Source organism: Globicephala melas, chromosome 3 (genome assembly GCF_963455315.2).
Source record: "Globicephala melas chromosome 3, mGloMel1.2, whole genome shotgun sequence".
Classification (NCBI taxonomy): domain Eukaryota; kingdom Metazoa; phylum Chordata; class Mammalia; order Artiodactyla; family Delphinidae; genus Globicephala; species Globicephala melas.
The window spans coordinates 38,250,358-38,277,349 of record NC_083316.1 but is presented as its reverse complement, the minus strand read 5'-3'; the positions used below and the strand labels follow the sequence as shown (position 1 = coordinate 38,277,349).

The 26,992-nt window shown below is 36.3% G+C and overlaps 1 protein-coding gene across 1 annotated transcript in view; it reads right to left on the bottom strand.

Annotated features, from left to right (window-relative positions):
- The window catches only part of PARP8 (poly(ADP-ribose) polymerase family member 8), a 182,310-nt gene that overhangs the window by 80,266 nt on the left and 75,052 nt on the right, over window positions 1–26,992 (bottom strand). Inside the window, exons 4-5 of the mRNA XM_030881971.3 lie at window positions 6,435–6,472; window positions 26–115 (exon numbers count right to left, since the gene is read on the bottom strand). Of these exons, the coding sequence (XP_030737831.2) occupies window positions 26–115; window positions 6,435–6,472 (128 nt within the window). The remainder of the gene's footprint in view (window positions 1–25; window positions 116–6,434; window positions 6,473–26,992) is intronic.

Here is a 26,992-nt window from a genome sequence, read left to right as displayed (position 1 = left end):
TAAGAAAATAGTGTATTCCTATTACCTGTTGCTATTCGATGAAAAATGACTGGAATTGGCTCTGTAGTAACTAATACATCTTCATCATTTTCTGAACTTGACACGTATGTATTATCTGCAAAAGAAATATAGACAACTAAAGGCATAGTAACTTGAAAAAGTACAACCTTTATTAAAAAAAATTAAGGTATAGCCACATTGCTTCCAACACTCATAAGGCACACACTACTGTTCTGATTAATCTCAGGAAAAAAATGAAGTAAATTGCAGGTTTATGTGCGAATTAATTGTAAATAGCTTCTTTAAAGATGTTTGCATCTCCTAGACAAATACGGACTTTGGATAGAGACTATCCAAACACATCTCTAACATCCCATGCAGTAATGGATCATTTGGACGCAACTGGTTGCCTCAAGTCATTGAAGCGCATCCTTCCCAATATCGGTATCAAGTATATGGTAATATGACACACGACTGTTATTTTTTTTGCTCATTGATGGTTACAGGGCATCTGTGACACAGCTATTCAACAAATATTTAACCAATTTTTAAATAATGGTCCTATAATACACTCATCAATGATGTATAAATATGTAAATATATATATATAAAAAATAAAAGTCTAAAATAGACCTAACCAACAACAGAAGCCTGTATCAATTTCTGCTAGGAGAAATGAGTTCAGATGACTTACCGAACACATGATAAGAGATCTTGAGCCCAGTTTTCATAATATTGTGTCAGTACAATGAGAACATGATTTTTAACTGATAGATAGCTAAGTCATTACTTTATTTCCAAAGAAACATCTGTACTGTTTTTAGACCTTGAGTAGTGACAGTGATATGTATTCACAACGTAGCCACAGAGACTCTCAAAGTCAAAGGCTTTAAGTTATTCAGGAATCTGAGAGGAGATGCGGGTGGATTAGACTTGAAACAAAACAGGTTTGCCCCATTATTTTGATTTGTCCTAATTACAAATTTTGCCTTATTTGCTTTTCAAGTAGCATCTAGGAGGGTGTGAGGATTTTTGTGTTTATCAGGTGAGACCCCGGATTAAGAAACAGATTTAATGTAACTTTTTAATTACTGTCTCATCATATTAGGTGAGCCTTTGACTGCTTATCTGGGGTCTCTTCTGTCAGTAAACTCATACCTTCAGGTGAGGATCAACAGCTGCTCTGTTAAAACAGAGTTTTTAAATTTCTTAGCCCTCATTCAGAGGGTTCAGTCCATTTTTAAACCTCTTAAACCCTCATTCAGAGCCTTACTGATTCATTGTGCATAGTTCGGTTTTCCCTATGTACAATGGATTCCTTGACGCAAACTTGAGAAGAAAAAGAGCAATGGAAGCAATGCTGACCACCAACTCGAAGGAAAGATCCAGAAAGATCTGGACAGTGGACTCCATATCATGGAATATCTCAGTGTCATGGAATGAGGAGGATTGTAGTAAAGCATCAAGAGGCAAATAAATTAGAACTTTCTGTTTAAGAAAACAGGGAAATGAATAACTCAATTTAAAGGACCAAATGGCTCACACAAAGTGTTGACACTGGAAGGCAGTGAGGTGTGATTCAAGACAATATAACTTAGTAAATAATTGTTGCATAACACCGAAAGACAGGATTAGGCATTCGACATATCATTTTCTAAGAGATTTTCTACCAGTCTGTAGTTTGATTAGTATTTAAGCATTAGAACACTTTTCATTTCTGCTTTTGGCTTAATTTACCCAAACCAAAATGTTTTCAGTTTGCATGACAGTATCCATTAAATAACCATTATGATACAACAGGCCAGATCACAGAGGTGTATTCAAGTCAAGAACAGAAATGTAAGAGCAGACAAAGCACTTCAAATCTAGACTCTGCTACCAATTAGCTGTTGATCCCTTTAACTCTAAGCCACTGTCTGCTTGGTTATAAAATGAAGAGGTTTGCTGATGATCTTTGAGGAGCGTCCCAGCTGTCTGAATTGATTCTATGTTTTCTTTTGTTGTTGTTTAACTAATTATTTCTAAATCTTCCTCAACCTATTCTGATATCTGTAATAATACATTGTCTTTGTTTAGACATAGGAAAGTAGGACGCAAAAAGGATAAAGAATGCATTTAAGGTAACAGAATGAGCCAGTGACAGAACAGGATGCTTTCAAACTCAAATTCCTTCACGGGAAGAGTCTCCCACTTGAGTCTAAGGCTGGCAATTTCTTTTTCTGAAAGCTTCCGGGGACAATTAGGTTCTTTAACGTGTATGTTTTGTAGAGAACCTGTAGATTCTTGTTAAAGGCTGTTAACAGTATGAATATTTTCTCTTCCCTTCCCTACCAGACTATGCAAGCATTACTGGAACTTCGGTGGACAAGGGAGAGGTGAGTAGAGAGCTATGGAAACGCATCTCTTAAATTACTGCTTTTATTCTATTTCTAATTTAAGCCAGCATTCCATTATTCATTACTATGTAACTTAATAGAAATAATTATAAATAATAACTATACTGGTTTTATAATACAATCTGCATATTTCCCCTACATACGATATTCATGTCAACCACCAAGCCAATTATTATCCCTATTTTAAAGATGAGGAAACAAGGCTCAGAAAAATTAATTCACCCAAATTATTTAAGTAACTAAAGTAATTACACATAGCGTAGTAAGTGGTAAAACTGTCTGAATCCAAACATCAGTGCTTTGCTATGTTTTTTTATATCAGAATATTGTCACTCAACAATTGCAGTATCTTGTAAAACATGTAAGAGAAATGAGAGAATTCATACCCTCCAGTAGGTAAGCCTCCCAACTAAAGGTGGTAACTGATGAGAAAGAATTCTGCTGGTCACAGCAGAGTCAATTATCTGTGATTTGTAACATACTTACCTTTAAAAAACAGAAAATTGTCTACAGTAGAAACGCCACAGGTAAACTAGAAGGCTGCTTTATTTCTTCATTTTATTTGAATAGCCAATATATCTTTAGTATTTCATTTATATACGTTATTATATGTACCTAAAACTGAAGACCCTCTCAATTTTAATTTTCACAAAAACAAACTATGAAATGAGTTCCAATAGATGGCACAGGTAACTTAATAGATTAAAACTATAAAGTGGCAAATCTGCTAAGGAATAAATAGGATGGCATAATCCTGAATTTGGAGGATTATGCTAATACATGTTCATAGGGCAAAAAAAATTCCATACTGTATTTTCAAACTTAGATGATGAGATAAGCACTGAACCGTATTACCTAGAAAAAGTAGGAAAAAAATCCTAAGGAACATTAGCAGAAGGAATTAATAAAAGTACTATCAAGATTACTGCATTTAGAAATTAAAAGCAACATAAAAGAGAGCATTTGTTTGAAATAATTTTTAAAATAGACAAACTTTTTGGAAGAAAAAGCAAGGGGAGAAAAAGACAAGAATAAATATAAAATAACAGAAATGAGAAAGGAGAAATAACCACAGAGATGCAGAAGATTTTTAGACGTACAGACTGAATACTATTAAAAACACTTTTTGCTGAAAAATTTGGACATTCCTCCAACATAGTGGGCTTTCAAGAAGAACACATGTTAAAAAATGACTAAGAAATAGAAACAAAGAACAGATTCATCAATCATGGCAGAAATATATGACAACTGCTCTAGAACCATCCTTAAAAAGATACCAGGCTCAGGGCTTCCCTGGTGGCGCAGTGGTTGAGTGTCCGCCTGCCGATGCAGGAGACACGGGTTCGTGCCCCGGTCCGGGAAGATCCCACATGCCGCGGAGCAGCTAGGCCCGTGAGCCATGGCCGCTGAGCCTGTGCATCCGGAGCCTGTGCGTCCGGAGCCTGTGCTCCGCAACGGGAGAGGCCAGAACAGTGAGAGGCTCGCGTACCGCAAAAAAAAAAAAAAAAAAGAAAAAAGATACAGGCTCAGATAGATTTGCTAGCAAGTTCTATCAAATGCCAAAGAACAGTTTAATTCCGTCATCAATTTGAAGTTTTTAATAACAGAGTACATGACAAAATACACGTAGTTCTTATAGAGCAGCCTTAAGATATCTGCTAATATATCTTGTCACCTTCTATTCAAAGGAGAAAACATACACGATACCTCATTAGATGCCAAACAAGAATTCAATAAAGACTTAATACTCATTCTCAAAAAAAAAAAAAAGCTTAGTAAATGAGAAAAGCAATGATACTTGCTCTTCTGAAAGCGACTAGAAGCAAGCTCACTAATTTTGAGAAAAGGAACAAAGTTGCCAATTTTCCTATCTATTATTAAAAGTCATTCTGGAAGTTCTAGCCAGTACAAGAGGAGAAAAAAATACAGGTATGAATACTGGAAAGGAAGAGCAAACATATAATTTTTATATAATATTACCTCTGTGTTTTATTTACACTTCTTTTTTATAAATTAAATTATATTGCCAATTCACTATGAACTTGCTTCGTGATGTAAACTCAATTTTAAAAAGCACCAATGATAACCAATACTTTATGTTTTAATTTCAATTTTTGTATACTGTAGTTCCAGTGGGGCTCCCGGATGGCGAGAGAAACCAGAGTAATACTTCTTGACCACAAGAGGGAGCTAAACATTTGGTTCACTTGGTTTATTAAAGGCATCTACCATATTTCTTGCGCTACAGAATAATTCACTTACTGTCTTCAGGCGGCTTTCATTTGTGGCATTATTTCTATCACCCTGACTTAAATGTCCTGCATCTCTCTTGGCTGACATCTCTAGGAGCTGCCTCAGATGAGAAGCATAATAATCATAATATTTACAATAAATAGTGGGGCTTTTATTTTCCTAATATATTTAAGCAAAATTCAGCATCAAAAACATACTATATCATAATAAGGGAGAGGGCTGATTGCAAAACCAGCTAAGAAATTTTTTTTCTTTATACATCTCATGTCTTGGTTCTTCCAATAATATCTGCCTAGAATACTTTTTATACTATTAAAAATAGGCATATTTTTAATAATGAATAACTCTCCTTGTAAAATTGCACCATAGTTTTATAGAATGTTATGCTTAAAACATATGGAGATCATAGCAAAACAACTGTAAGGGAACTTATGATATGTGAAAATTATTTTAAAATGTAACATTTGATCTTACAAAAAGGTTAAATGCATAATGCAAATTGCCACTGGAAATACTTTGCTTAAAGGCTAAAAAAATATATTACAATATCCTCATACCACATTATTAACTAATTATTTTTTAAAAAATACTCAAAGTATACGTAATCAAAGTTACTTATAGCAATCTACTCATTTTATACAGAAAATTATGATCCCAGTCATGCACAGTAAGTGAATAAAATGGCTAGATTTGAATAGGAATTGGAATTGCGATTTCAATTTATGACCCTGACAGATCAGAACAGTTAGCTTGGTAACCATCAGATTTTATTAAGTAAGAATGCTGGAGTAAAAAATATATATATGAAACATAGGCAGTTAAAATTTGCTAATCTTTGCCACAGAATATGATAAAAAATAGATTCTTGCATTATACTTTTTTCTTTGGGGTAAACTAATCAAGTCATATTTGATCTACACTAAGTCTACAGTGCTCGTGCTCTTACTCAAGATAAAATTACAGACATCATTAGTGAGAAAAACACTAAAGATAAAGTCCAAATTATCATGACTTAAATACTGGCATACACATCCTGGGCTCTGGTGAGATTACAGTGAGTCTAGAAAGTAAGACTGAACATGGCCTAGAAGAAAGATACTGGTTTGATCAATAGAAAAATAGATCTGTAGTGACCTTATATTCAGTTTTCTATGGACAAATGTGTGTGGATCTAGTAATCTATTTCAGGACACACGGTGAGGACAGCTGTGCATATGCAAGAAGCCTAGTACAGTCTAGCAGTATGGTCCACGGGCTCTGGACTATTGGGTTCAAATTGCAGTTCTTCCTCTTACTAGTAGTGTCATCATTCATCTGTAAAATGAGGAGATTATAGTAACAACCTCAGAGAGTTGTTGTGAGATGTGTTCAACTGTATATAAATTTAGAGAAATTAAGAAAGGCCTATTATTTTCAAATATTACTATTATTTTTAGCTACTATTTTAGCTGTTACTCCTACCCATTATTTTTAGAGTATGAAAGCCAACAACTAAACCAGTTTAGAGAATCTTCATTTTAATTGTAATGAGGTAAATATACAGGATGAAGCTATCATATTGACTCAAGGAAAGTAGTTTCACGGGAGAACTATTTTGATTCTGTACTGTGTCTCAGGGTGAGACATGTAACTCACAGGCAATCAACAGAATTCTTTTATATTGTCTTTCCCTGACAACCCTTCACCCCTAGATATATTTATATATATTTTACATCTCCAGAAGAAAAAACTATTCAAAGAATCATGGCATGAATATTTGTAATAAAAAGAAAAAGAAAAACATACCTGGGTAATCTTCAGATACATGTACTGAATAGGATACACTGTTAAAACAGGAAAAAAAAAAAGAGAGAGAGAAAAGAAAGGCTCAAGTTACTGCTAAGGCAAACATGCTTTTACACAATGACAACCAACCCCGTGTTACCCATTACTTTATATAGATAAAAGTATAGACACCAAAATGGATTAGAAAACGTCTTTGATATTTGACACAGGAAACTTACAGATTTTTAAGGTATATGACATAGTAATATATATCTTTTGTGATACTTTTTTTAGTATAGCTAGGTCTTTTATCTCAGCAATGTCTAACATTCAGTAATTTATGATCATGTGCATTGTCTGCTCAGGTTTTATCAAATCATCTTTTCTTACCAGAAGAGAAGTATTTCTCCTGTTTAGTATGGCACTCAAGAATTTAAACATTTATAAATTTAAACATTTATTTTTAATATCGCTTCCTCACAACAGGCTGTGCTTTTGAAACACTTCCTTTTCTTCAAAGAACTAACAAAATTATGACAGTGTAACTAATAGCTATTCATCAGCCGATCTTTCATCATTACTATATATAATAAATAAACTACCTCCTGTTCTCAGAAGGATTGAGTTGTTTCAAAAATCATTTTTAGCAACTCCTTTTTCAGTTAACTCCACTGTCTCTATGTACCTATCTCATAGGACATATGGGGATTTGTCACACTTTGTTTACTCTCCTCTCTGTGTCAAGGAGATTGCAAGTCTCCTGAGGTTACGGTCCATGTCTATTTGTATTTTCAGCACAATTACCTATGGTAAACACATGAGCATGACGCACAGCACATATTCAATATTAGCTTTTTGGATGGGTCAGTGGAGCTGCCACCTGTCACAGAGAAGTCAAACTTGAGTTCGAGTTCAGCCAAAGTAACTGCCCGTTAAGACCAAAAAAATATCAATTCTCTTTGAAGAAACGTACAGAATGCAGAGCCTATGTAACGTATCATTCACAAAGTGAAAACAGTCCAAATTACTTGACGTGAACAAACAGGAACCTTGAACCAACATTCGAGAGAAAATTTAACCCAAGTGTTGGGATTAGCCCTCAATGATGTTAAAACAGTTAATAAGTATGGTTAAGGATGTAAAGGAAAATCCAGTCTCAAGAAGAAACAAAGACATCATCAGGGTCTTGTGGGACACTAGCAAAACAGCAAATATTTTATATAATTAGAGTTTTAGAAGGTGAAAAGAGAGAGAATAATGCAGGGGAAAAAAAGCTGAAAATCTCCTAATTTGGGTGAACGACATAGATGTATAGATTGAAGAAGCTCAGAAAATCCCAAACGGGATAAGTGCAAAGAAAATTAGTTCTAGGTACACATAGTCAAACTGCTGAAAACCAAATATAAAGAAAAAAAATTTAAAGAAGAGAAAAAAATGGCACATTACATATAGGGAAACAAGAATCAGTGTTAAGTTTTCATAAGAAACTATGGAGGACACAGGACAGTTGAACAGTAAAGAGCTGGGGCGGGAGGGGAACAGGGGGGTAAACAAACAACTATGAAACCAGAATTCTTTATCCAAACTATACATCTGTCAAGAATGAAGGCAAATAAAGAAGCTTTCAGATACGAGGAAATTGTGGAAACATGTCCCAGCAGACCTAAAGTACAAGAAATCCCAAATGAAGTTCTTCAGGCTGAATGATATCAGAAATTCAAATACCCAGAAGGAATGAAGATCACCAAAAATTGTAAACATAAAAGACTATTTTTCTCCTAATGTTTTTAAAATATACATAGCTGTTTAAAGTAAAAATTCTAACACTTCATAGTGTGATTTATAACATATGTAAATGTAGTACACATGACAGTTACAGCATAATGTCAGGGAGGGGTTAAACGGTCACATACAGTTCCAAGGTCCTTAATCTTATGGGAAATGGTATAATATTAACCCTAAATAATAACTCTAAGAAAACTTCGAATATATATTGTAATTCCTAAAGCAAACACAAAATAAGATTAAAAACAATAATAAATGGAATTCTAAAAGCATTTTGGAACCTTTAATCCAAAAGAAAGCAGGAACAGAGGAACAAAAAACAAGGGACAAATAGAAAACAAAATAATAAATGGTGCCTGAATCCTACCATAGCAAGAATTGCCTTAAATGCTAATGGACTAATAAACACATTGAATAAAAGGCAAAGGTGGACAGATGGATTAAAAAAAGCTAGATCCAACTCTATGCTGTCTTTAAGAGATCCACATTAAATAAAAAGACACAGGTAGTTTGAAAATTTTTATATGGAAAAGATATACCATGCAAAGGTAAGCATAAGAAGACTGAAGTGTTTAACAAACACCTCAAGACAAAGATACAAAGAGATCATTCATAATATAAACGGGTCAATTCATCAGGATGAAGGCACAATAATCATGAATGTGCATGTACCTAACAACACAGCTTCAAAACCCATGAGACAAAACCTGACAGAATTAAAGGGAATAACAGACAACTCCACAGTCATAGTATGAGAAACTGACAGAACCAACCCCCCCCCCCAAAAAAAAACTCATTAAAAGACACAGGTGATCTAAACTAGATTTTCACTGAAAACTACAACCACAAAAGATATTCAAAAGAATATCTTTTTCTTTTCAGGTACACATGGATGCAATATTCACCAAGATAAGTCATATACTGGTCTGTAAAACTAGTCTTAATAAATTTGAATGGATGGATGATCAGGGTTCAGTAGTTTATATCCTGGGTTTCCTGGCTCATCTTGTCCTATGACACTAAGTCGTAAGTCCTCAAGAAGCCACTGCCTTTTAGAATTTGTGACTGGGCTTTGTGACTGTGGCCACAGGCGATGCAACCCTCCCAGGCAAGCCCAAGTCTCCAGACTCCACCCGCCAAATCCCTGGCATGTTGCTTAGTCCTTGGAAAGAGATTAGGCAGAGACAAGAAAGACTAAATAAAGAAAAGAGTAGGAAAGAAAGATGGTTAGTAATGAGACCAAGTACTGATATACTGTTCTTTCATAAAGCATATTTAATTGCTCAATTAATTCAAGAAGCATTTCTTGGTAACCTGGTAGAAGCCAAACACTGTGTTAATGCCAAATAAGATTTAGGTAGGAAACAAATCAGGAGATAACTGAACGATTAATTCAGAGGGAAGCAAAGAATATGAAACATAATGAATATGCTAGACAAAGGAACTTGAATATTTTAAAGCACAACAGTCCTTTCTTTCTTAATAATTATAGATTCACACGAAGTTACACGGACAGTGCAGAGAGGTCTCATGGATCTTCACCAAGTTTCCCCCACTGATTATATCTTCTCTTCCTACAGCACAACATCAAAAGCAGGAAATCAACATTAGTGTAAAATCTGGGTGCAGTTCTACCTATGTCATTTGTTCACATTTGCTTCGTGTGCCTATCACTCGGAGAGTGATACAGAAATCCAGATACAGAACTATCTGATCCAGATACAGAACTATCTGATCACTCGGAGAGTTCCCTCATGCTGCCGTCTTCAGGGTCAAGGCTGTCTCCCTTCACCCCAGCATTCCTAAACCCAGGCAGCCACTAATTAATTCTCCACCTCTGTAATTCTGTCATTTCAAGAGTATTATATAAGTGAAATCAGACTGTGAAGCATAATAGAAGTTTAAGACAAAATAAGTGTCTTGAAAAAATTACTGTGATTGGAAACATTTAGGATAGACTGAAGAGGAGAGACATTGAATTAAGTAATAAAATAATGAGCAAATATCAGTGAGGAGGTGCCTATTGGAAAGGAAAAGGAAGAACAAATGGCAGATGTTGAACCCCAGCCAAGAGCCCAGCTTTGGGCCCTGAATCAAATGCCAAAACTTAGAAGATAAAATAACCAGGCCAGTGGAGCCTCAGACAAGCTGGGGGAAATATACACCATGATCCCGTGTGAATTTCTTTTCCCACAATTCATTCCCTTCTACAATGGAACTGTACTTGCAGAAATGAAATCACTGATGATCAAGGCAACCCTTTATCTGGCAGTACTATGTGACAGAACCTGGGACCTTGCCAGAGATTATACTCAGTACTAAATTGGGTTAATTCTCAATAGCTTACCATCTCAACCAACAGCACTTGGTTTCATTTTTCATCCGAATCAATGTTTAAATCCAAAGTGAAGCCTTAATACATTCCCATGTCTAACGCCAATTAGGAAGACTGCTGTGATTAGGGCCAAACAAACAGGATCAAGTTCCAGCTTTGAGCTGGGTGGCATAAGAAAAGTCATTTTCTATACACTCAGCTTCCATCCCTTTTCACTAAAATGGGGGAATCCAGACCTACCTTACAAGCCTGCTGTGATGATTTAATGGCTTAACAGCTGTAAAGTCCCCAGGACAACGCCAGACACACAGCGGCAGGTGCCAAGTAATTTTAGTCAGCTTCCAGTACAAGCAACGAAAATTTACAGAAGTGAAATTTTACATGAATGAATGTTCTCTGGGGAACTCGATTTGCTCAAAATCACAATATATTACATTTTTCAGAGACCAAAACTAACATGGATGATTTTATTTTATGATTGTATTATCCTCATGATATTAAGAGACATTCCCATGTTCATGATCACACCTAATTTTTCAAATACAAAATAGAAAACAAAAGCCCTACAAAATAATGCATCAGCCCCTGTGATATATAGCATCTTCTTGGTGTACACCAGAAGGAATATCACCAGAGCAGTAAAATCCAAATCAGTTTCACTAACAGAGTCCTTAGGGAAACAATCTAGTATCAATAGAAGCAGACATGCATGATTAAACTAAAGGACCTAAAAGGTAGGACCAAAAAGAGAGCAAAGGACCAAGCTTAAATAGATAGGAGAGTAAGGGTAGCATATGCTGTACATAATAAATACTAAAGCAGGCAAAAATACTGAGAAGTCAAAGTGAAAGAGGGTGAACATGAGAAGGACGAAAAACCTGGAGCAAACTCTAAAATTCTGATTAAAAAACAAAAATGCCTTCAGATATTTGGAATTCGCTAAATTACAATTACATTGAGGTGCTTTGCCAGAGAAATTAAGGTCCGTCTATGTGTGTTTGGCGTATACTGTATGCACCACACAGTACTAGGTTCTTAATATCACAAGTTTAAAACTAGAATCTGTAAGTTATTTCATAACCTCAATAACTTTTTAGATAAAATGGTTGCTTCCACCTCTTATTCCTCTGAAAGCATCTATCCCCGTTAAAGATACCTCCCAATAGCCAAGAGCCTCTGGAGAAGTTCCTGGGAGAGCCCTTAGATGTTCAGTATCTGCCTAATCTTGTGTTTGTTTATATATTTTTTTAAAATCATGCATAAGGTCATTAAAATCATTCATAAGGTCATTCTTGCATCAATTCACCATCTGCTCCATTACCATCCTCTTCCTTTTGAAATGTCTGCAGAGAGCTGAAAGTAGATAGAGTTGAGATCTAGTTCTCAAGCTCACAGATCTAAGGAAATTCTTTAAGAACAGGAAGGAGCTAAAGGAAGATGGCAGTTTTAACACAACAGAGAAGGGAACTCAGACTTGAAAGAGTTTTAGACCAAGAACACCTGTCAGTGGTACTGAATTCAATATCTGTATTCTACAAGTGGGCCCCCAAATGCTGTGACTTTCTGCCATCTCTAACTCAAAACTCCCAGATCCTGAACTCATACTTCACCCAGGGGCTTTGACAGAGCAAGAAAAAAACAGTATTTTATTGAGTAATGCCTTTTACCTTATCCTCTAAAATCTAAAGCAATTTCTTCGATAAACCAAATCTTTTCCTATCTTTTCTCTCCCAGTTAGATCACTTTTAGAATTTACATGAGAGAAAGCAAAATGCAGAAACTAACACAAAATTGCAGGTAATGGCAAGCAGTCCTCCACCCTCCTTGCATCCAGAAAGAAGGAAATGTCTGTCTTTTTATCTAAGACTAATATCATCTCGATTTATAGATCCCATAAACCCACACTCCATTTGGTACCTTTTTCTATTAATTTAATCTAACAATGCCACCATTTGAAATTAATCAGAAATGTGCTATTATGCAAATGAGAAAAGATTTGTCCACAAAGATATTAATGGTAGCACTATTTAAAATGAAAAAGTACCCCCCAAAACCAAGAGTGCCAATAACAGGATTATACAAACTATTATATACACACAATGTGATGCTAGGCAACTGTGAAAAAGTAATGGTGTAAAATAATATGTAATGAAAGAGATAACTGGGCTTCTCTGCTGGCGCAGTGGTTAAGAATCCTCCTGCCAATGCAGGGGACATGGGTTCGAGCTCTGGTCCGGGAAGATCCCACATGCCTCGGAGCAACTAAGTCCGTGTGCCACAACTACTGAGCCTGCACTCTAGAGCCCGCGAGCCACAACTACTGAGCCCACGTGCCACAACTACTGAAGCCCGCGCACCTAGCGCTTGTGCTCCGCAACAAGGGAATCCACCGCAAGGAGAAGCCTGTGCACCACAACGAAGAGTAGCCCCCGCTCGCCGCAACTAGAGAAAGCCCACGGGCAGCAACAAAGACCCAACACAGCCAAAAATAAATAAATAAATAAAATAAATTTATAAAAAAAAAGAAAGAGGTAAGTGTTTCTAATACAATAAGGTACATACAAAAATGTAGACTGCTGTAACATTTTCATTTAAAATGTGTAAATGCATATCTACTACAAACATATACAGATAGAAACATGGCTTGAAAAATAATGACAAACTTCAACAGTTGCTATCTTTTGGTTATTGGATGAAAGGGAACTCTATTCTTTGTTTATATCTGTATTGTTTCAATCCTTATAATAAATATGAACTGTGTAAAAAGCTAGTAATGTTTAAGCTCTCCCTTTACCTTGTAGCCTCTTTTATCACCATACTTTTCTTCTGAAAGTTAAGTTTTTACAAAGAATAATCTCACGTGTTCTCACTAGCCACGCACTTTACATGCACATTACAATCCGGCTTCCACGCCTAGTACTACTACTCCCGCAAAATTCTGCTTCTTCAGGTCACCACTGACCTTTTTTATTTTTCTGGTTCTTTTCTTACACAAGTTCTCAAATGCATTTAATAAAAACGAAGACGTCTTGAAACCCTCCTTCCTTGGTTCCTGAACTCCCCCTCTCTCAGGGCCCCGCTTGCTTTTGATGTCTTCTTAATCTCTTTCAATATTTCACGTTTCATGTTGTTTTCATATTTCCATGCTTTCCAGCCATGCTGACTGCTCTATTTTTTCACATGAGTAATCTCAACTATATCCATAAGTGTCTCCAACCAGCTATAAGCAGAAGACTCAAAAATTCCCTATCTCTAAATCAAGCAGGCAGCTTCTTCTTTTTCCTCACATTTCCCATAGGATATTCTGAAAGCATATTAAACCCAACACATACAAAACAAAACTCATAGCCTTCTTTACGTTAATTTTCAACTCAGCAAATTAAATACCAAGAAACTTGGTAAAAATAAGAGCAGCGGCTGCTCTTAGGAGCTAGGGATCAACTTACCACTTGACCACTCAGGGCACAAGCCCCTTGGCCACTTTCTGGAGCAGGGAAATTCTGATATAGTAGATCTGAAGTGGAACCTGGGAGTGTGCATCTCTAAAAAGCACCCCAAGCGATACCGATGAAGGTAAGCTCATATAAATACTGATCCTGTGGAATAAAATTCTAACTCTTTAGCGTGTCTCCCAAGGCTCTTCACGATCTGACCTTTAAGCACCTGACCAGCCAAAACCCTGATAAATACCCACAGACCTTAACTTCCAACCATTTCAGGTTCTACCATTCCCGAAACAGGTCAGCTTTTTCACACAAAGGAACGTGGTGGCGTCAGACTGTTGGGCTTTGAAGCTGGCTCTGCCATTATTGACTGTGCTACCGAGGGCTAGATAACTAACTGCTCTCTGCCTCAGTTTCCTCATCTGTAGTACCTATCTTTTGGGGTTGTTGTTAGGAGTAAACAAGTGAATACAGGTAAAGCACTGAGAAGAAAAAAACTGACACCAAAGTAGTCAATAAACATTAGCTGCTTCATTAATAATATTATTAATTGACTATTACTTCTGCACGTAGACTTACTTTCCTAGAACACACGCCCCTCCACCCTCAAGATTCAGTTTGAAGAACAACTTCCCATGAAACGTCAATAACCCAGGTAGACTTGGGTTTTCTTTCCTTCATGTCCCACTTCACCTTGACCTTAACTGTCCTTAGACTGAAGGTACAGACCAAACATTTTCATCTTCAAATTCCCAGGGCTCTGACAGAGTAACTTATCAATAAAATAATTTCTGAATAAATGAACAGATCATATCTTTTTCCTAAATTGCCTGAAGATATACCATGACAGTCCTGGACAGAATACCTACCAAGTAGTAGGCAAGTGCTCAAATATTTGATAAAAATCAGCAAATGCAGGTACCCAGCAGTTCTCCCTGTGGGTACACACCACTGTTCACGTGAGTGTCAGGCCCTTTCATCACATTCTCTGCACAGGCTTTTTGTGATATACAGAAGTAGAAGTGGTTCTGAACACCCAGGTCATGTGTGTTCTCTGTCTTTTTCATTTTCAAATCAACATAATGAGGATGATACTTGAATTACTACCAGACCTGATAGCATGAGCTGAAATTCAACGACACGATATAGAGGAAGATCTCTGAGATGCTCTAAAAAATGGAAGCACCAGTTATTTTCACAAAAAATAGACATGTTAGCATTTCAAACTGATCAGTAGTTTAATTAATTTACTTGTAGGAGAGCAGTACCCATGGAAGTCTTTATTTAATCTACTCCTATCCTGAAAGTATAGAAGAAAGAATGTCAGTTCTCCTGGACAGAAGAGGCAGTGGTATGCAAAATGTTTGAGCAGGAATTTGTTGCAACATCATACATTCCATGCAAGGAATAAGCATGATTTACTCAAGGCCTCCAGTGAAAAGCCTGCGAATGTATCTGCCTCCCTTCCTCTGTTCCTCTCAACATGAAGACAAGAGCAGGAAGCTCTCACTCCAGAACAGAAGGCTCATCTTTCCCACCAAGGAAATAAATTGTTTTTTTGTTTTTTTCTTGCGGTATGCAGGCCTCTCACTGTTGTGGCCTCTCCCGTTGCGGAGCACAGGCTCCGGACGCGCAGGCTCAGCAGCCATGGCTCACGGGCCCAGCCGCTCCGCGGCATGTGGGATCCTCCCAGACTGGGGCACGAACCCGTGTCCCCTGCATCGGCAGGCAGACTCAACCACTGCGCCACCAGAAGCCCGGAAATAAACTGTTGATACAAGGCAATTTATACCACCCCTGACAAAGGTAAAGGGTGAAGACGCTTGCCCAATAAATACTGTTTCTCAATAATATACGTGTTCCCATTTTCAAAGCTTATTTTGATAATTTTTAAAGTTATACTTGCAGCGCGTGAAGTAATGGAATCAAAAGCCATGGTGTTCTTTTGTTTGATTTTAGGGAAGTGGCTGAGTCAGCAACTTTCTATGCTTAAATGTTACACTATAGGTCGAATGTTTAGACTTCTAAGTAAACCATCTTCTCAACAAGGATGAACTCTAAAAACCTCAGCCCAACTTTAATTAGTAACCTAGATGCATGCTTTATTTATGGTATTAATATACCATATGGTATGAGCAAAATCATTCTTTTATACTGACTTAGTCGAATGCAAAAGCCAACAGTATATTTAAACAAAGTTCTGCTTCTCTCTCTTTCTTTAATCATAACCAGAAATAAGAGGAGGTCACAAGCGCAACTCCAACAGGACATGAATAGTGGACAACATGCCAGGTCACCTCCATTAAGTTAATTATATATAAATATTACCTGAAACCTACATTAAATTTATAGATATATAAATATGTATAATATATATGTAATTTCCATATTTCTTCCCTCTAAGTTTAATGTCTGGAGTTTTCTGCACAGTTTGCAACAATAACTAATTCAGTACTCTTTTGGTAAATACTCCCTAAAATGCAGAGGCCTTTGCCTTCACCATTTTACATCTAAGTTCAAGTTATAAGTGGTTATAAAAAGTCTAAAGCTACTACAAATGATTTGCACAGCACGTCAAGGCTGAAATGCCGGATATGATGGAACAATTCTGTAACTGAAGTAAGGGCTTTGTAGAGGCAAGAAAACATGTATTAAGAAAACATTATAAATATTCAGAGACATAACTGCAACAAATACTAAGATATTATCTCACCGACTTTCTCCAAGAGTTAAGGTACAATTTCTTGTGGAATACGAAGCACAATTCTTAATACTACCCGAAGACCCTGCAGGATCCAGCCTATCTCCTCGTCTCACCCTCTTGCTTCACTCTCTATGCTCAGACAAAAAGCACGTTTTCAGTTCTTCGCCATGCCTTGTTCCCACTGCCTGGAATTCTCTCCCCCTCCTCCTTTTTTTTTTTTTTTAATGATATATTGTATTTATTTATTTTTTTAAAATTAATTAATTAATTTTTGGGGCTGTGTTGGGTCTTCGTTTCTGGGAGAGGGCTTTCTCTAGTTGTGGCAAGCGGGGGCCACTCTTCATCGCAGTGCGTGGAGCTCTCACTGTCGCAGCCTCTCTTGTTGTGGAGCACAGGCTCCAGACGCGCAGGCTCAGTAGTTGTGGCTCACGGGCCCAGTTGCTCTGCGGCATGTGGGATCCTCCCAGACCAGGGCTCGAACCCATGTCCCCTGCATTGGCAGGCAGACTGTCAACCATTGCGCCACCAGGGAAGCCCGCTCCTTTTTGTCTTGTGAATTCATTCTCATCCTTCAGATCTCAACTCAAATGTCACCTCCCAGGAAAAAGGTTTCTGATCAACCTTCCCAGACTTGGACAGATCTTATGACAGAGCAGTCACACAGTTTGTAATTTTAAACTTAACTGCGTGACATTAACATTTGCTTCTCCCACGAAATCTGCGAGGTTAGAAGGCACCTATATTCTTCACCACAGTATGCCAGCACCTACCATGTACTCAGCACATCGTAGGAACATTGTCATTATTTGCAGAATGAATGTTTATTTAAAATGTATACATCCTTTGACCTTCCAACTTGGAATAACTTTCCTCACAAAATTACTTAGCAAATATGATTTAGTCTACAACCTGAAGAGTGCAGAAGAAAGAGCATGGACTTTAAAATATGCCTTTATGAACCACGTGAACCTGAGAACATTAAATTGGCTAACTTTCTCCTGCTTATTTGTTAGGTGAGATAACATCTACTTCCTCATCTTGTAGAGAGTATTACATGGAGATTGTCATGTGGAAGAAAGCAGCTTGTGGAATGGGAGACAATGATCAATGAAAATGTTTTCTCAACTTTCTCCCCTCCCCAAATATTCAAGCATGAGAAGATGTAAAATAATTCTGTAACAGACATCCACAAGGCCTCTTCACTCTCCATTCCTCTCCTTCTCCTCCCTGCTGCAGGAAGAAGCCCTTGAATTTGGGGGAGGAGAATCCCTTCTCTCAGGTGGAGACATAAGCCAATCAGAATTGCCAAACCCTCTCCTAAAGTAGGAAAGAGAAGTCACCTAGCCTATACCTTGGCATCAGTAGTTGGTTCACAGTAATTCGTTCAGAGTCAAGCTTGGAACTTCTATTTAATGGTTTTGGGAAATGACACTTGCTCCTCCTGTATGCGGATGAGGAAGTATACAGCCACAGTTTCTGCTGGTAGCCTTCTAACACCCATGGTGAGCAGAGAAAGGTGGAACTTAGAAAATTTCAGACACAGAGACAGAGGCAGAGCCCTGACCAAAATAAACCTACATCTCTTTATCAATGAAGTTTTCATGGCAGGAACAAATAACTTTGCTTTTACAGTTTAAGTCAGCATAAAATATTTTTGTTTCTTAGAACCAAAATCATCCTAATTTGGACACGGACCTATTAAACTGCTTGAGTTATTTTAACGTAAACGTCTACAAGCTATTTAAATTAAAAAGGGCTTCCCTGGTGGCGCAGTGCTTGAGAGTCCGCCTGCCGATGCAGGGGACACGGGTTCATGCCCCGGTCCAGGAGGATCCCACATGCCGCGGAGCGGCTGGGTCCATGAGCCATGGCCGCTGAGCCTGCGCGTCCAGAGCCTGTGCTCCGAAACGGGAGAGGCCACAGCAGTGAGAGGCCCACGTACCGCAAAAACAAAACAAAACTAATAGACAACAAACAATAAATGCTGGAGAGGGTGTGGAGAAAAGGGAACCCTCTTGCACTGTTGGTGAGAATGTAATTGATACAGCCACTATGGAGAACAGTATAGAAGTTCCTTAAAAAACTAAAAATAGAACTACTATATGACCTAGCAATTCCACTACTGGGCATATACTCTGAGAAAACCATAATTCAAAAAGAGTCATGTACCACAATGTTCATTGCAGCTCTATTTACAATAGCCAGGTCATGGAAGCAACCTAAGTGTCCATCAACAGATGAATGGATAAAGAAGATGTGGCACATATATACAATGGAATATTACTCAGCCATAAAAAGAAATGGAATTGAGTTATTTGTAGTGAGGTGGATGGACCTAGAGTCTGTCATACAGAGTGAAGTAAGGCAGAAAGAGAAAAACAAATACCATATGCTAACACATATATATGGAATCTAAAAAACAAATGGTTCTGAAGAACCTAGGGGCAGGACAGGAATAAAGACGCAGACGTAGAGAATCGACTTGAGGACACGGGGAGGAGGAAGGGTAAGCTGGGACGAAGTGAGAGAGTGGCATGGACTTATATACACTACCAAATGTAAAACAGATAGCTAGTGGAAAGCAGCCACACAGCACAGGGAGATCAGCTTGGTGCTTTGTGACCACCTAGAGGGGTGGGATAGGGAGAGTGGGAGGGAGACGCAAGAGGGAGGGGATATGGGGATATATGTATATGTATAGTTGATTCACTTTGTTATAAAGCAGAAACTAACACACCATTATAAAGCAATTATACTCCAATAAAGATGTTAAAAAAACAAACAAAAATTAATAGACATTTACCCATGGTTTAATTTCATAATTTTTGCCTAATTATTTGAAAGTAGAGAATACACTAGTGATTTGGGGTTTTAAGTACTGTTCATAACTTTTACAGAACTTATGACCTGAAAGCAATTGTGATACATTAGGTATTATAAAATAAAAGTTGCAAGTTATTTATTATTTTTCTATTTGTCAAAGGTGAGGTCATTTTCTTTAGGGTATAACATTTTCTTCCTTGTGGTGAAATGATTTTTGTTAGTCCTTCATGGGCATTCGATTTACCATTTTATTTCAATACTGTATGTATGTAAAATTGGCTTTGGAAAGCTGTAGTCCTATCTGCTGGTTTTCTTGGTTCTTTCTTTCTGGACTACAGCCTTTTGGGAGATCAGCAATGAAACAGGAGACTTTCAGACTGTAGAATAGTATTTCCTAGTGCTTACTAAAATCAATTAGCCTTTCACTCTTCATTAAGCTTTTGAAAACTGATTTGTTCTCACAAGATTAATGTGGAAAGTATAATTATTTGAAAACAAGGGTAATGTACTTAAATCTGACATATTTTGACCACAAAGTTAATTGATTACTAGATATTCAATTAGCAAATGCAATTCATTCTTAAGCCAGTGAATATGTAACTAAAAGACAGCCTCAAAGTAACAAATATTTAACACAAAGAGAGCCATGTGGATGGTTTAACCAAGGGAAGGTGGCAGTTTAATGGTATGCTAACACATATATATGGAATCTAAAAAAAAAAAAAAAAAGTGGTTCTGAAGAACCTAGGGGCAGGACAGGAATAAAGACGCAGACGTAGAGAATGTACTTGAGGACATGGGGAGGGGGAAGGGTAAGCTGGGACGAAGTGAGAGAGTGGCATGGACATATATACACTACCAAATGTAAAACAGATAGCTAGTGGGAAGCAGCTGCATAGCACAGGGATATCAGCTCCGTGCTTTGTGTCCACCTAAAGGGGTGGGATAGGGAGAATGGGAGGGAGACACAAAAGGGAGGAGATATGGGGATATATGTATATGTATAGGTGATTCACTTTGTTATAAAGCAGAAACTAACACACCATTGTAAAGCAATTATACTCCAAAAAAGATGTTAAAAAAAAAAAGAATTACATATAATTGAGTTAACTGATCAGCTATTTGTTGAGATATTGTTCCTGTTTTAATATTCTATTTTCTAACAGACAGATGAGGAAGACTTTCATCTTTTTCTTTATTTTTGAGCTGTAACTAACTTCAATTTTGTAGACACTGCTTTTATAAACTAAAATGAAACGTTTAGAAAGAGCATCTAATTCTCACTGATCGCTCCAGAATTCAGAAACTCCTAATGAGACTCCTTATGTTTTATGGCCCTATAGTTATTTTCACAGGTTCAGTAAGAATCTGCCCTCTCTTTTTTACCAGTATATTATTGGACAAAGCAATTGTGTAACCAAAACTATCCCTAGAATATATTTCAAAATGATTTTCATTTAATCAGAAATGACAAGCAACTACTGGGAAACAAGAATTGACTTTTATGTGCAACTAATGCCTACAAATCTCTGCCAGGAAAACTGTCGGGCTGGTAGGTTCCCAGAGTTACAGCAGGTGAGAAAGGTTGCTTTCTGGCAGGACTCAACCAAACAGCTATTCATCCAATTACATAGGTACTCAAGGTGAAATCTGTTGTAGAGGGTGTCTTGGTTTTGTTTTCCTAGCCTCAGAGAAGCAAATAATAGAGGCTTTTAAAACTCCAATCTAAGATTCCTAATGAAAAATTCTGGAGAGAAGTTAAATTCTATCCCCTCAATAGGTCATGATTCTAGATCTGCAAACTCAAGGAGGCCTCTATAGCCGATTAACACTCTTGCTGAAGATTTTTGTGATGAAGAATTGCATTTGGAAATTACTTATGATCACAGGAGGAAGACTACAAGGAAAAACTGTCAAAAACATGAAAATGGGCAAAAAGGATTCTGAGGGTTTTCCATTGGAACAATGGGCCACTGCAAATGAGTATCCGATTCTAAAGGGATTTCTGATCACCTCAGCTATTTTTATACTATATAAGGATAAAAGCTCAGTTGTAAAAACACTGATCATAATGCAAATGATTTCTGTTCATGGCATTACAAATGAGTTTTTTCTGATAAAGAATGTGTATCTCAGGAAGTTAAATATCTGTATTCCAATTCTCATTTGAATCATGCAAACATAAATAAAGAAGCTTTGGAATTTATAAATGAATGCTTCCTTATTTCAGATTAATTTAGGTGCTAAAATGATAAAGTCAACTTCATAAATACTGTACATTTTGCCTAAAATACTTTTGGGTTGTTGAAAAGTTAGAAGTAACTAAAAAGTTCACAAATAGGGAATAGTTAAATAAATAATGGTGTATCTATTACAAGGATGGTGCAGACAATAAAAGGATGTAAAACTGTCATCTAATGATGCTGTGACTCCATTTTTGTTAAAAATTCCAATTTTTATATATACTTATTAAAATATCGATTTATAGTTGTATAGGGCATTTTGGTGGGGAAGAAGGATCTAAGGTGTCCTTTTTGGGAGAAGGTTTCCTGAATCATTGTTGTTATTGCTGATGATGTCTGCTTTTCTCTTCTTCCTACCTTTTCTGGAATAAACTTTATAATAGTAATCAAGTATATTTATAGGGAAAAACTACGAGAATTAATTTAAAAATTGTATTTCACAAATCAAATACTTGTGAGATATATTCATTAATAAAATGGGGCAAACTCCTCTATATCTCCTGGTTAGATCCTACGCATCCTTTAGGAGTTAGTTTACATTTTTACTTTCTCAGGTCCTCCCTCTCGGGTTCCACCCCGCTCTGTCCAACCTGACCCAGACCGGATTGTCCCTTTAATAAACACTTTCATAGGGCCCTATCCTAACGCCTCCTAAAACTTTCACAGCTATAATTTGGGTGAAAATCAGATCAATGCTTCTTTCTGACACTAGATCTAATGTATCCTATTTTACTAGATGTCTATGTAGCTCATTCACTGTTGTGTCCCAGAAGCTCAGTATTATGCATATTGTATCCTAAGAGGCACTCAAAATATACGTATAGCTCTCTTCCCATGTACACTGAATGACTCTTAAAATATGGTAGAATAAGTATTTTATGTCTTATCAAAGATAAACAACCTAAATCCAATTAAACTAAGTCTGTTAATAAGTCTAATTTTAGGAGAGATGAACAACGCCGTCTTTCACTCATGGAACAGATTGTTTATTTACATATGAAATATTTTAAGGGATATAATTTGGCCTATAATGTGTCTGCATGAAACAAATCATTGTGATGGAATTTTATTGTACTGTATAATGTCCTGAATGAGACAAGACAGGAGTCACATTGCCTGTGTTTATATATTATGTGCAGAGGGTTCAAGTACATGCATCTATAATTCAACATGCTCAAAATCATGAAAACATTACACCTGATATTTGCAATATTGATTATAAAATCTGAACAAACAGCAAAAGGCACTTGAAGGTCTTGAAATTTCAGTATCTGCAAGCCATGCAAATATGTTTAAATAAATTACAGAAACTATTCTGTTCGGCCAGCTCCCCAGGAGCCATACAAATGTACACTGGAATCCTAGTATAGCACTACCAAATGAGAGAAGCAACCATCAATCTCACTTATAAAAATGTTCTTCCAATCACTACAAACCCTTCTGCTCATGGTGGATCTCTATTATAGTAATAGTAATGATATTGAGACTCTAGAATATAGTTTGTCTGATACGTGGTTCTGCATACCTAACCTTCTTAGGGTTTGAATTTAGGGTGGGCAAAAAGACCTCAATCTCTTAATTTCCCTTTCTAGGCAATGCATCATTACAGAATAAATCCGTGTCTTGGCGTCCTTGATTTTGGCACTGTGAATTCACTGAAGAACATGGGAAAACTCCAGCACCCATGGAAAGTCACTTCTCTATTTATAAAAACAGATAAACCTCTTAATCCCAGATAAGTCAATGAAGAAATTTCTCAGGGCAAAGAATGCAGAGAAAAGCAAAGCAGAGAGGGAGAGAGAATAAGAGAAAGCGCATTAACTGTCTTTGTTCGGTCAATTTGAGATAGAAAATGTGCACTAGCCATCCTGGGGACATTTGCGATTTGGTTGGGAAATATATAGTCCTAAGGACATGAAATAGGAAAGGAGAATCAATGTTATATAACAGTAAATACATTAGTGACAAATTGACTTGTTTGAAATGATTGTGATTATTTCTGCAAACAGTTCACCTATATGCCTCCCTCTGTTATCATGTAGAACTGACTATGTATAATTATGATTATTATGATTCCTTTACTCATCCAGTGACAGCCCAAAGCAAATGAAGAACTGGATACTCTACTTCTGCACCATCACAAAGGTCTTTTCTTCTCTTTCTTTCCTTTCCTTTTCTTAAGAGGGCCAGAGAAAAGGAAAATGATGAAATTTCCTCTATGAGATTTCCCAAGCCCCAACTCTACCCTCAAGAGATCCTTCATAAATTATTACAAAGTTCACATATAATAATAGAAAAAAAGACAAATGTCCATATGGGATCTGAAATAAAACCTCCATAAAAGAGAAAGATAAAGTTCAATGTTAAAAATTTCTGTACCACTCTTATCCACATTTTTGCATTTAACATCATTAGATCATAGGCTTCCACAAGATTTTCCAACATTATTTTTCATAACAAAGTGTGTCACTTAAGTTCCCCTTCCTCATTAGAAAAGTTACCAGTTACTGTACAGAGTGTGAGCAAAGTAAGGAAATGCTCTATATGGCAGAAGGCCACTTATGGAAGGCTTTTGGAGGTAACTATAATACCTGAGAATACACCGGAAATTGATGAGTCCTACAGATTTAAGGAAAAGATGAACAAGTGTGAGAACCAGATATGTAGGGCATTGTAGAGAATCTGACTTAGTAGGAAAACAAGTAATCATACTGAATATTAAAATGAAGCCTCACGTGATAAGAGACTGAAAAAGATAATAAAGGCATTAGATTCTACTGTATTGACAAAAAGCCCCTTTTTATGTATAACAAATTGTGAGGTAGTGAGTCAATAATTGATAAGTTATTTCCTAAATTATTTTACAACTACCTTTTCTGACCCTGAGTATAGTTTAATTGAAATCTAAACATATATATATATAGCTATTACAGCTTAATATAATTTTTCAAAAAAGTCATAAAATAAGAATATTAAATTAAAGTCAATCAATCAGGGAAACATTTTAAAGCTTTTAAAAAACTATTTCATAAAGAATTTTAAAATATAAAGCTTTTTAAGCAAAATAAAATTTTCAGAAAGTATTGGTACCACAACAAACTGGTGAACATAACGAAAAAGAAGCAGACTCACAGATGTAGAGAAAAAACTAGGGGTTACCAGGAGGGAAAGCAAGGTGGGAGGGGCAACAAAGAGGTGGGGGGTTAAAAGGTATAAACTATTAGGTATAAAATAAGCTACAAGGATGTATTGTACAATATGGGGAATATAGCCAATATTTTAATAATAACTATAAATGGAGTATAACCCTTAAAAATTGTGAATCACTATACTGTACACCTGTAAGTTATATAATATTATACATCAACTATACTTCAATTAAAAAAAATGTTGGTACTAGCAATTGAATTTTCAATTTTTTTTTTAAAGTCAATTTGCCTATCAGACAGCCCAATAGACACCATCTGTTATGTCAGGAGCAAGTTTTTCATCAATTTTGAATGTTGTCTATGAGCACAGATCAGAAATTTAAAAGCATCCTTATGTGAAAATTATTCACAGTTTCATTCCTATAGTTACTGAAAAAAATACAATCTGCTGAGTCAAAACTACTGTATGTCATTTGCATTTGTCATTTAAGAAAACAATTTTTACTATTTTGTTTTCAAAGCCAAATTACTCAACAAAATATTGAATGTTTCCAAAGCAGTCCATTAATTAGCTTTTATGCAAATATCAGTCTGCATATCAACTATTTCTATTCAGAATTTCTTTTAACCACTTAGCAAATCTGTACAAAACACTATTTACATTTATAGCAAACAACACTGGTTTTAAAAATCACAATTTTGATACATAAGTACTATCATATGTTCTGTGTTCTTTAAGATTCTCCCACATATTGTATGTATTTTATTTTTCCAGATTCTAATTCCAACCTTTCTTAGGCGCAAGCACTAAATTATTGCATTGTATTTCCACTACCAGCAATAATGTGTAAGAAACCAATATTCTTACGCTTACGTGGGAAAATTAATAATGATAAAGATATCAGTCTCTTATCTGAATCCTCAGTGGCCAGAGGTGTTCTGAAATTCAGAGTTTTTCATATTTTAGAAAGGTAACAGAGTGCATATTTTACACCTTACCATCAAAAACAATAATATATATGGAGAGAGATGCATGAATGTTGCTACTATAAATAACCTCATGTCAGTTCAGGTCAGTTTGCCACTTAACATGGGCCAAATTTACAAAATAATTCTGCTTCAATTCTCAGAGCATTTTAGATTTAGAAATTCTGGATAATGAATTTGGATAAGTGAAATATTTCAACTTTTAATATTTAAAAGGATGATTCATAGGCCACATTCTATAATTAAGCAAATACATAACTGATTATAATAAGAAATCTAAACACCTAAGCAATAAGTCCTATACCTTATGCTTTCCCAATAACTGTATCAAAAAAAAAAAAAGAAAAATATCTGAAAGAGATAATGAACATTTCCCTTCACAGTAAGATCAGGATGAGTATATCTTCACAATGGAAAGGACAAAAAGCTTTCTAGCAGTCCTTTATTCAAAGTTCAATAAGTACATCTTTCTTCTTTAGCATATAGATAAATTTAAGATGTCTACCAGACTTACCAGATTTACATGAGCCAGACCTGTACAAGCAAATGCACAATGCTATGAATTTCCTATTTTACATTTTCATTTGACTCAAGTCCAACAGACAAACACGCTCATTCTTTTGGACAGAAGAGCGAAAGAGAAATCAATTGAACGAAGAAATTCAAAATGGAGAGAGGTTGTTTTGATTTCACTCTCTGAAGGCCAACCAAAGGATAAAAAAGGTTTTGGAAATGGAAAAGAAAAATGTTCACAATATGATCTGGATTTCACAGTGTGTTCAACTACAACAGAAGTCAGTAATCACCTCATGCACACCCTCATTTTACAGATGAAGAAACATAAATTTAAAGGGATCCATTCAATTCCATGTGGAACCAGAAGCAGAGCTAGGTTTTCTGATATTTTCCTCTAAGTCTTTTGGCCTCTTGTGAATTTTGCACACTGAGCTTTGTTACGGCAAGAAACTTCTGATTATTTTGTGACAAGATCTAATCTTCTTCTTCCTCAAAGTATTTCTGAACATAGAGACAAAAAAATAAAGTTCCTGTCCCAAAGTAAGCCCAACCCCACCAGGTACCCTTTCCCTCACAGGTTACACCTTGGCTTCT